The 10,673-nt window shown below is 38.3% G+C and overlaps 2 protein-coding genes across 4 annotated transcripts; one reads left to right on the top strand and one right to left on the bottom strand.

Annotated features, from left to right (window-relative positions):
• The first annotated feature begins 864 nt into the window (after window positions 1-864).
• On the top strand, window positions 865-4,640 carry LOC147486008 (P-loop containing nucleoside triphosphate hydrolases superfamily protein). Its single transcript, XM_086571942.1, has 4 exons — window positions 865-1,509; window positions 1,585-1,725; window positions 1,794-2,024; window positions 4,138-4,640. The coding sequence occupies exons 1-4, from the start codon at window positions 1,183-1,185 to the stop codon at window positions 4,288-4,290; spliced, it is 852 nt and encodes a 283-aa protein (XP_086428068.1). The 5' UTR covers window positions 865-1,182; the 3' UTR covers window positions 4,291-4,640.
• Window positions 4,588-10,673, bottom strand: LOC147486007 (uncharacterized). Of its 3 annotated transcripts, none has more exons than XR_015201706.1 (9): window positions 9,477-10,673; window positions 8,782-8,887; window positions 7,624-8,605; window positions 6,962-7,259; window positions 6,651-6,857; window positions 6,090-6,263; window positions 5,613-5,807; window positions 5,411-5,505; window positions 4,588-5,224 (listed from the first exon to the last, which is right to left on the bottom strand). XR_015201706.1 is itself a non-coding variant. In XM_086571939.1 (9 exons), the coding sequence occupies exons 1-9, from the start codon at window positions 10,122-10,124 to the stop codon at window positions 4,907-4,909; spliced, it is 3,042 nt and encodes a 1,013-aa protein (XP_086428065.1). In that variant the 5' UTR covers window positions 10,125-10,544; the 3' UTR covers window positions 4,588-4,906. The 3 variants fall into 3 exon arrangements, 2 of the variants coding, with proteins under 2 accessions (XP_086428065.1, XP_086428067.1); XM_086571939.1 differs by having other exon boundaries at window positions 5,411-5,524; window positions 9,477-10,544; XM_086571941.1 differs by having other exon boundaries at window positions 5,411-5,524; window positions 7,624-8,599; window positions 9,477-10,544.

Genomic DNA, 10,673 nt, shown 5'->3' with positions numbered 1-10,673 from the left:
ATTAGGGAGTATGTGCCTCCTGGTAGTGAAACTCTTATATAAAATTAATCTCCTTATCTATAATATTTTTTTATCATTTCTTTGACGTATTATACATTTTAAACCCGTTTTTTAGCCCTGCATTTTTTTTTTGGTCGAGATGTTCCGTTTAAAACAAAAACTAAGTATTTTTCAAATACACCGTTAAACCCATACCGTACTTGGTGACAATGTTTGATAGTCGGGATTTGGAAAACTTTCTTATGGTGCAGTAGAAGTTTCCCACAATGAGTATTTGGTTAGGGTGGGAATTTATTTTTTACTAGTATATAGTCCGTGTCCACGACACTATTTCAAATTAAGCCCAGAAGAACCCCATAAAAACCCAGCCCCACACAAAGCAGCCATTGTTTACCAAATCAACAATGATCAAGTGCTTTTTCAAATTAACATTTTAAACTGCACATATCCCATAAGACTTTAGATCTGTCATGTCATAATTTGTTAGAGCCGTAAATGGAGCCCCTGACCCACCACCAAGCTTTTTTATTATATCTAAGATATCTTGCATGGCGGTGGAAGTGTGCTGAGAGCTCGGGGAGAGAGAGAGTTGGGTGAAAGAGAAAAGATAGTAGGGGCGAAGAAAAAATGAGAGAGAAATTGAGAACAGAAAAAAAAACTAGTTTTGGACCACCTACCCCCCCCCACCTGGCCCAAAACCGTTAGCTCCGCTCACTTGAATATAGGGGTGAGTTTACTCCATTTGAAGTGAATGGCCGTTGGTCTTGTCTCAACTTTTTAAGCCCGCAAGTATCCCAAGATAAACTTAATGACTTTCCACGTGTCCCTATCCCAAACCATTCACTTAAGTGTGGAAACCACGCAAAAAAAGGACAGTGGCATTCAACTCCTCCTCGCATCTCTAAACCACCCCAATACTCGTTATTCAGACCCCCAAAATAAAAATCAGCAAACAAGACACCACACTCATCAACTGTAAAGCCACCAAATGGCACACTCGTAATTTATAAATTTTCTTCCATTAAAACCCCTACCCAGAAAAACAACCCTACACATGAATACTAGTAATTAACCTCTCTTTAAAGGGACAAAACCGGTATGTAAAAATAATTTCCATTCTCTAAAACCTCAATTCTCCTCCAACCAAAAACCCTCTTTTCCTCTTTCTCGTAAACTGCCGACATGTCCGGAATATACCGCCACAGAATTCCATCTCTGATGAGTCAACTCGTTCAAAACCAGAGACGATGTTTTGCAGCAGCTTTGGAATATGATTATTATTATCATTCGGAAGAAGAAGATGAAGGAAATGAGTATGAGTGTAGTGAACACATGAAAGCTGATGAGTCAGAGTCAGGGAGAGGAGTGCAGTGGGTGTTTATAGGAAACCCGAGTGCAAACAAACATGTGTATGCTGAAAGATTATCAAAGCTTCTACAAGTTCCTCATATTTCTATGGGCAGTCTTGTTCGTCAAGAACTTAATCCTCGTTCCTCTCTTTACAAACAGGTACATTACTACTACTTTCTTCAATTGTATGGTGGTAATAATATATATATAATGTATAGTTTCCCATTGATACAGATTGCCCATGCAATTAATGAAGGAAAGCTTGTTCAAGAGGATGTCATATTTGGACTGTTGTCAAAGAGGCTGGAAGAAGGGTATTCTCGAGGTGAAACTGGCTTCATTCTAGATGGGATACCTCGATCACGAATGCAAGCTGTAAGTTCAACTCATTGTTTCTCAAACTTCTTAAAGGATCTTTCTTTTTATTGTTTGGTTTGTTGCAGGAGATCCTAGATGAAATTGCTGATATTGATTTAGTTGTCAATTTCAAATGCACGGAGGAATGCTTAGTGAAGAAACATCTGGGAAGCAGCATCTGTTCTTACTGTCAAGATTCTCTTAGCATGCGGAAATCAGGACCTACAGGTCTCAATTGGCCATTGCACCAAACTCAACTAGAATCTTTAAATGCAGAAGATGCAAAAAAGGAGAAGCTTCGGATCTATGCAGAGCAGGTAAACACTATTTTTTTTTTACTGTTCTTGATAGTCTGTGCTAAGCTACAAATGTTTGCTATGGACAGTAAACTTGGTATTGTCTTCATAAACTGAAAAAGCTAACGGAATAAAAAATTTACCAGTACAAGTGCTCCCACTTCTTTTATTTGGTTCAAACCTCTGCCTTGATTGACCTCATATAAATGGGGAAAAAGAAATGTACAACTATATAGGCTCCTCAAGTAAGATAATATGCTTTAAATTCCTTTGCATGTTTGCTTAATGCTGCAAAATGTGGCTTTGACTTGGATCTATACATTGGCTTGTAACCACGTTACTACTGCTCTATCTAGCTTTTGGCCTGTAGTAGTGGCATATAATATGGACTATAAATGTGGAAGTTGTCCTAGTGTAGGAAATACAGCTTTTAAAGTATTTAGTAGCAGTATAGCCATTTGCAAAAATTGGCTATGAGATCCAAGTGCTAGTGGAGAGTTAATGAATTGAAACGCTATTCCGCAATATCTAGAAGGTGGAAAAGTGTGTACGAATTTTCTATTAAAAAGACTATACTGAGAAGCAGTGGTCAGCTCACTGTCAACTCAGACACTTAGTTGTTGTTTCTACGTCATTCATGATATGTGTCTTCTCATGGTCACTTGATGCTTGGGTTGGAAATTGACTTGTTATCTAGAATAGTACCTCTCTTATTCCTCGTGTTCTTGCTAGTAATATCCTTTCATTGATTGAAAATGATGCACAAATATCTTTGCTTTTATGATTCAAAAAAGAAAAGAAAGAAAGAATGGAGTATGAATATATCTTAGATGCTCCCTGCTCCCCCTTCGACTTCACAATCTTGATCTTCTACTTGGAGCCATTTAGATACAGGAAATTGGGGGCAACTAAATCCTTGAATGAAAATTGAACGAGGCTTTTTGAACAATGAAATACCTTATCGTGCTAAAGAATTCAGCTACTGCCAGTTACCTACTCTTTTTAGATGTCTCTGAAAGTTAGAAAATGTCATTGATTAGGGAGTTCTGCAAACTAGTTAGAAATAAAACGAAATCTGGACTCTCTTACTAACAGGAAAAGTATTTCTTAAGACTAGGACTTATTCTTTGACATACAATACGCCAAGAATTTGTAGAGAAAGTCCAATTCTATGTCTTTTTGATAGGCATAATGACAATAAAGTATCCAGAGCATAGTATGCTCAGTGACTTTCTATTGTAACAAACAGCGATAACAATGTTCACACAAAAACTCGTTGGATGCAAATGCATCCGGAATGAAAATTGAAAGAGGCTTTTAAACCATGCAATTCCTTTTCTTACTGCCTAAAGAAGTTCTTATTTACAGATTCTAGTTTGATGTCTATGAAAATTAGAACAATGTGATTGATTAGGAGTTGTGCGCCCACTAGATGGAAATAGAAGTAAAACCTGGACTCTTTTGCTATTAGCATATTTATTTGTTGGGAATAGAGTGTTTCATTTGACGAACGGCAAGCAAAATGGTTGTACACTATCTCTACTTCTACGTGCCTTTCGTTGATAGCCAAAGCTACAATAAAGTATTTAGATTTTGATCTTGGTGACTTCATTATGTATTTATGCTGTGCTTGTTTTGTCTGTAAAATATTTCCACGTAAGTTTGAGCCAAAAGAGGGCGGGTTTGAAGTTGAATACGGATGCGTCAAGGTGTTAGAGGGTGTCTCTAATTTCTTCCCAAAAGATGCAAATACAGTTAAAACTTCATTAGTTTTGAAAATGCAGCAAAATTTTCAATAGATTATCATCCTTGTTGTTAGATTTTTTTGTAGCGGAAATACCTACTTCTTTCAACACTGTTAATTTAAATATTCTCTTCCAGCTCAAGTTTACATGAAACTATTTACGCGCAAACAGGCAGAGCCTAAATAACCATATTCACTCTCAACCTCGTCGTCCTTTTCTATGATATGTATAATGTGATGAATTAGAAAAAGATCTTGTTTGGATAGTTTCTTCGAAGACTATAATTTTGTGCCTATTTTGTATCTGCTCTATGTTCTTTAGTTTATTCTGAACTTGGAAAGAAATCGAGAAGAGATGGAAACATCTAATGGTATTAATTATTTTTCCAGAAAAAGCCATTGGAAGATTACTACAGGCAACACAACAAGCTTATTGATTTTCAAGTGGCCAACGGACCTGGAGAAACCTGGCAAGGGCTCTTGGCTGCTTTGCATCTCAAGCACATGAACGCAGTCTCTTCTTCAAAGAAACTGACTGCTTGATCAGGAGGCTCTAAATTTCTCCAATTGCTAGAGTCATATCGGTTAGGCTTTATAGTAGTATACCAATTACGCGCAACTCACAGGGATATGTGGATTCTGTAGCTAGAATCTCCTGGTGAGTTTAAAGTTTTTGTTTTCTTTGTTAGCTTTGCAATTTTGAATGTGCAACAGTGCAATACCAAGATGTAGTTCAGGTGAGATTGAGAGAAGCGGATAACATTAGCTTTTGAGAGCCGAAGGGAGCAGAGTCTTGTGCTTTATCAATTTACTTGCTTAGTGATTGGTGCATTTCTGTGGTTCTGTTAAGAATTTATATTATATTAATATATATTGCAGTGTATTTGAAATAAGCTGTTTGGCTTTCGTATTTTAAGGGGCAATTTCTAGTAAAAGAAACTGCCCAATCCAAAGTCTTAAAAGCAAAAGTAGAATTGGGTTGGGACAATCTTACAAGTATTTAGTTTTTGGATTGATCGTACACCCTAATTTTATCAAACCAAATGAGATTTCTAATTAGATGGTTAAACCGACACCCCTCGTGATTCAGTAGCAATACATGGTGCCTTCCGCCCATTATTCTTCTACTACGAATGATGATCATTAACAAGAGAATCCGCTAATCTTCCTCCATCCATACCTCCCGTAGGAGTTCATATCTGACAATATTGACACCTCTTCTTATTTCCCTTGCTTTCCTACTGAAACGAGAAACATGAGATTTGTTATGGATAATTGAGCTGAAAGGTGAATCGACTGCATCAAGCTCATCATCGCTACTGTTAGATTTTCGTTGTACTAGGGATTTGTTTCTCTCCAGATCACTTTGAACTTGTAGTATACTTGCAACTGAAGCAGTTGAAATTGGCATATACACTGGAAGAATAGCATTTTGCTGGATGTATCTGATGGATTCCTTTCCTTTGTCCTCGAGTTCCTGTTAACATCCAAATAATTAACGCATAACTGGATGAATATGAAGAACCTGAACGCTCAGAAAATCTTACCGGAAGCGTTGAGAATTACCATATCTCTTATTGAAATAGCTAGTTTTAACTTTTAAGTATAAAGAGGAAGCAGAAGTAGGAGACTCTCATTATCAAAAAATAAGTAGGAAAGTCACCTCAGAAACAAGCGTCTTAAACACGGCCTCTGGAGTTTGGTATGGACAAAACTCGTCTGGGACAAAGTTGTTTAGAACCCTCTTGATCAACGTTGCTGCAAATGTAGGGCAGACCTTCAAAAATAATGAAAAGATGATAAAACAATTGGTCAGGAAGAAGATTGAACAAGAAAATATGAAGTTCATACGGTTTGTGATTAACCTCTTTCCTGAAGGAGTAACTCAAGAGCATGTCCTTTGGAAGCATCAAGAGATCACTCAACTCGTTGAGAAGATGAAATTTAAAGGATGGCTCAACTTGCTGTTTGTCATCACTAATAAGCTTGTTTGCATCTGCCTTGGAGTTACCGTCGAGTGTGCCGAAGAGATCAGTGAGACTGCTAGACCAAATGCCAATCTGGAGCCAAATATTTGCAGTGATAAGATCAAACAGAACAATCAAATGGAAAGTTAAGTTATTTGTATGCAAGCTTTAGGATAGTGGACGCTGGCTTGTTCATAACTGAGATGAAGATGTGTTTCAGTGGCTTGGGAAACAGGAAGGAGTGATGGTGTGATGGTGTGATGCGCGTGCGTGAATGGACTTTGGTGATGTAAGACAGTAAACATACGGTCTATTGACTGGTGGAATAACTGTCAGTACAATTTGCATAACACAAGAAGATGATCGATTACATACAACTTTTTTCAGTTGTGCACCAGTACCAAAGCTAAACTTGCCAGCTGAAACTGGGAGGACTGCGGAATTACTAATTGGGTCAGATACAGGATCAGTCGGAAGCTTCTCAGCTGATTCACGAAGCAAAGCGTTGAACATAGCCACATCTAATCTGCCCACACATTCAACCAGAATCTGTATGCAAAAAGAAGAGCATTTTAGTGCAAAAACTGATATACTTAGAGTGATAATAATCATGTTATTGACTAGGTGAACGAGGTGATTGATCTTAGAAAATCAAGATAGTGAACTAGTAGAAAGTTCGTGCACATCTAACAATCAAGTAAAGTGAGGAATGCACCCTTCCTAAATGCGTATAGATTATGTTGAAGCATTCTGCACCTCGCCTGCAGAATTATACAAGAATACAGGCAGGATATGTACCAAAAAAATGATCAACTCTGTAGCAAGTAGCAACTGGGCAAATACCTAACTCAGGAGATTTTAAGTTCAGGCAACAGTCGGCGTGTAACATGTAGGATGACCATGTTATAAATCCAAATTTAAGCAACATATTCTTACCAATCTACCCAGTGCTGGCAAACAGACACAGTCATGTCCTCCAGCTCGCACTGGACACAACTTTTCATATGCATCCTCAATCGCCTTCTTCCAAAGTTCCAAGGAAAAATTTACGCGTTCTTGATCCCCCAATTGATTGCTTTCATGGTTTTGCTTCTTTCTTGCCTTATAAATTCCAGAGGCAGACTGCATAGGTGGAGTGAAAGTCTAGAGAACACGAAACATACAAGTTGTAATGGATTCAGTATGTTCAGATAGAGATGATATGAGATACCTAACAAAAAGAAATCACTAGGATTTGACTTGCTTACCTGCCACCATAATGATTCAATTATTCGAGAGAATATCCAGGCTTCAATTCTTTCCAATGCACTTGTAAATGTGTTTGGATCCTCCCAGTCGTCAAAATCATTGGTAAACTCAAAATTCCTTCCCTTCTTTCTATGGGGAGACACCTTCTGTTTCATTAATGAAGATCTCTTTTTGTTTGGCTTCCCAGATTCATTGATTTCAATATAGGGTGTAGAGGGAGCTTGTAGCTGCAACTTCTCATCAGCTTTGCTGATGCTTGCTCGTAAGACAACTGAATTTGACAGCCAGAAAGTTAACCTGTTTTTCAATAAAGCAGTCCAAACAATGAACTGACTGAGAAGTGGAAGAGTTCACGGAGAATTAAATGTGCAACAATTGGGATATGATAACAAAGAAACAGGTTTGGAGAACATCTAAGCTAGACATATTGGTTTGTAAAGTTTCATCGCCTTGTACTGCAAAAGCTCAAGCCAGTAGACACGGCTGAACTTTATGAGAGCCATGTGGTTGAACGTAAGTAGAGGGACGCGCTTATAAGCAGGAAAGAGTCTAGATACACTTGATGTCTTGACCGCATTCAAACTCGCAAATTTAAAATCTGGGAGGTGTATTGATGAAAATTTCAAGGAAGAAAAACAGCAAAGAGTGAGTTTATACGAACCTTGGGACATCAGTTGCACATGCTTTCACAACCAAAACTAATCCAGAAACAGCAGTTTTAGCAGCACTCTCCCTGCTAGCTGCTGATCCATTTCTGCAAGCATGTAAGTATAACCTGGAAAGGCGTCGAGCTGGAGCATAAACCCTATTTGTCGAATTCCCATGCTCTGCGACTATCGAGTAAAGAGAGACCTCAGCTGCAGCAGCTTCTCTTAGCTCTCTCTCAAGTTTCTCTATTTTACACTCTAATTCTCGAGCTTTACCATCGGTGAAGCTATTTCTTACATCTTTACGACCAACTAGAGTGTCTTTCTTTTCAAAATTCCTGAAGGTATTAGCACCACTACAAAAGTCAATCAAGACATCAATTTCCTTTATTTCTTCATTGCATGGACTGTTTTTAGTTGACTCATTGCTTGTAGCTGAGTCCAAGCGTGTTTGAATAGACTTTGGATGCCTCGGTTTCTTCCTAGGGAAGGTACCACTTGCTGCAATACTTCCTTCATTACAGCACGGAAGTGTAGCACTGGAAGATGTTATGAACTTTTGGGTAGCATCTGGTGAAAATTTAGCAGATCCCTTGTCTTCTGTAGAATCATTTTCCTTTCTGCTTTGTTCTTCTTGTCCTTTCTCATGCCACCTCTCACCATTTTTGCTCTCTATAGGAGCAGACGCTATAAAAGAACTTCTTACTTCCTTTCCGTGCCAATTAATGCTTTCATCCCAAGCTCTGTTGTCCTCTGTTCGAATGACAGCAGAGTCATCGAGCTTCACAAGGGCTGTCTTCTCACCTGCGTGAGGATCTTGCTCTGAGCTTGCATGTTTGGCTACAAGAGAATTGGTGTTGAAACCCTTTACAAGTTGTTGAGCATTTTCTTTAAACTTGTTTCTGCCTTTGACAATCTTTTCATGAACCAGCCGAACCAAATCAGCCCTGTCCAAACTTCTCCTGCTGTTGTTGGATATCACATCTGCATCTGTACCTTCAAAACCAACAATGGGGGAAAAATTGAGGACTTACTTTTTCTTATGAGCTAAATGATGTTAATCTTTCTTCATGGTTCTTAACAAAAGAAATATGCTCCTTTTTAGCTACTACACAATACAGACTATATATCCATAGGTGATGAAAAAGGACTTTCATAACGAAGTTTGTAACCTGAAGTCACATGCTTCACCTCCAATCTTTCAGGCTCTGGTTCCTGAGGCAAAGATCCTATCCCATTACCCCTTCCTGCGCTCACCGTTGTTGGTTCTGATGCATCCTGCAAGTGAATATGAAAGCTGATTATGATCCCCATTGCACCTTCAATATTGGAGCTAGAAAGTATTCATTAGGTTTATTTCAGTTGACAATTTAGTATGGGCACAACCAGCACACATTAAGACTAAGTGATAGGTGTCATTATTTGATCATCCGAATAACTTCTTTCAAGATGTAATGCTATATTTTGTGTGACGATCGAAAATTTTGCATTGGCTCACTACCGTTATAGATAGAATCTAAAAAATAGTGGATTCAGCATTACCACATTGGGTTTCTTTAGTGTGGAAGTTGTTGATATTTTCCTATCTTAATAGGCATGGATTGTTAGACCACCATTACAGATTATTAAATCTCCATATACCACTATGATGATATGATCTCCTCAAACCACACATAGGTACCGTTCTTGTGGATCACCCTGTGCTTACCGGATGATGGGAATAACAGAGTAGAAATTTTAAAATGACCACGAAACATGGGAATTCGACTAGCAATAGAAAACTAAAAAGTTTATTACAGAACCAAGGCAACAGCGCGTAGACATATTCCTTAGTTGGGCAGCTAAATCAAATAAAGTTAGCATATACCTCTTGGTGCGGTGAATCCTCTGTAGCTTCAGACGCAGGCGAAATAATCACGGGTAAAGGTAGATCTTTATCAATGTATTCTTTATTTACCGATTCTCCACCAGCCTTGTTAATAGAAGCTTCCTTCGGCAGGCTGATTCTAGATGAGGAGAAAGCACCATGTTTATTGATAGGCTGGATTTTAATAAGCAGAACTGGCTGAGCAGTTATCCTTAAGCCTCTCTTGAAAATGATTGGATTGTTTATGGTGACAGTTTTCCGAAGATCGCCATACTTCGCCAAATCTACTATGACAGTTCCCAGAGGCTGATTATCTTTCACAGTTTTGTCCCTCTGAGGTTCATATAAGTTAAATTCCAAGTAATTATTTTGAATTGTGTCAATATCCTCACCATCCAAAAATATTGAAGGAAGCTTGAAGGACTCGTTAAATTTAATTTTTCCATCGCCAACACTAGGACCAATGGAAGGAATAACATAGCGGGTAGACCCAGAACTCAGATTGATGATTTTCCATTGAAGATACACAGAAGGAAGGGACCGTAGAGAATGAGATGGTGGCCAAGGCTTAATCTCTTGTATATACACAATGTAATCAACCTGAACAGACTTACCTCCACTGTTGTTCGCCCTCGGCTCAAGAACCATAGTCGACAAGTTATTCTTAGAGCCAAGTGTGATGCGACGAATTAGTGTGGTTGTTATTTACCTACAACGAATTAAGGTAAATATTGCATGAATCGGAATCTGACTATAATGTGACAGTTGGTTTGTACTAAAGAAAGAATGTATGTAGTTTGTGGAAGACTGTTGTGCGCCGAGTCTCAGCTCATGTTGAGATTTGAGAAGCAGAAACAGATGATAACATCCAATGAACTAATGGGTTTTTTGTTTTTAAATGTATTGTTGGTACTAATTAGTTTATTGTAGAACGTCATTCAGTTAACCAGTTCCTGTCAGTCCAGCCCACACAAGACTCACTGACTAAGATTTTGACAGAGACAGTTGGTAGTTGCTTCAAGTCTCAAGAAAACAGAAGACTGTCTCAACAATTTTACGTTCCTCTGGAGTGGCCCACTAACATTAGACTTGATGTGCAAGTACTCCTAAGAGTAGTTGACAGAAAATGATGTTTGAAAAAAAATGAAATAACATAACATTAGTCACATTACTTGAAAGAAAATACATAAGAAAATG

Source organism: Coptis chinensis, chromosome 7 (assembly GCF_015680905.1).
Source record: "Coptis chinensis isolate HL-2020 chromosome 7, ASM1568090v1, whole genome shotgun sequence".
Classification (NCBI taxonomy): Eukaryota; Viridiplantae; Streptophyta; class Magnoliopsida; order Ranunculales; family Ranunculaceae; genus Coptis; species Coptis chinensis.
The sequence above is the reverse complement of the archived record's forward strand: the minus strand, read 5'-3'. Positions and strand labels throughout refer to the sequence as shown.

Excerpts from the sequence above, each read along its gene's own strand:
- LOC147486008 (XM_086571942.1), top strand. The coding sequence starts at position 1,183 with ATGTCCGGAATATACCGCCACAGAATTCCATCTCTGATGAGTCAACTC. Across the intron at positions 1,726-1,793 it reads CTCGATCACGAATGCAAGCT|GAGATCCTAGATGAAATTGC; the intron begins GTAAGTTCAACT and ends GGTTTGTTGCAG. Across the intron at positions 2,025-4,137 it reads TTCGGATCTATGCAGAGCAG|AAAAAGCCATTGGAAGATTA; the intron begins GTAAACACTATT and ends TTATTTTTCCAG.
- LOC147486007 (XM_086571939.1), bottom strand. The coding sequence starts at position 10,124 with ATGGTTCTTGAGCCGAGGGCGAACAACAGTGGAGGTAAGTCTGTTCAG. Across the intron at positions 8,606-8,781 it reads GGTGAAGCATGTGACTTCAG|GTACAGATGCAGATGTGATA; the intron begins GTTACAAACTTC and ends TTGGTTTTGAAG. Across the intron at positions 5,808-6,089 it reads GTGCACAACTGAAAAAAGTT|ATTGGCATTTGGTCTAGCAG; the intron begins GTATGTAATCGA and ends ATTTGGCTCCAG.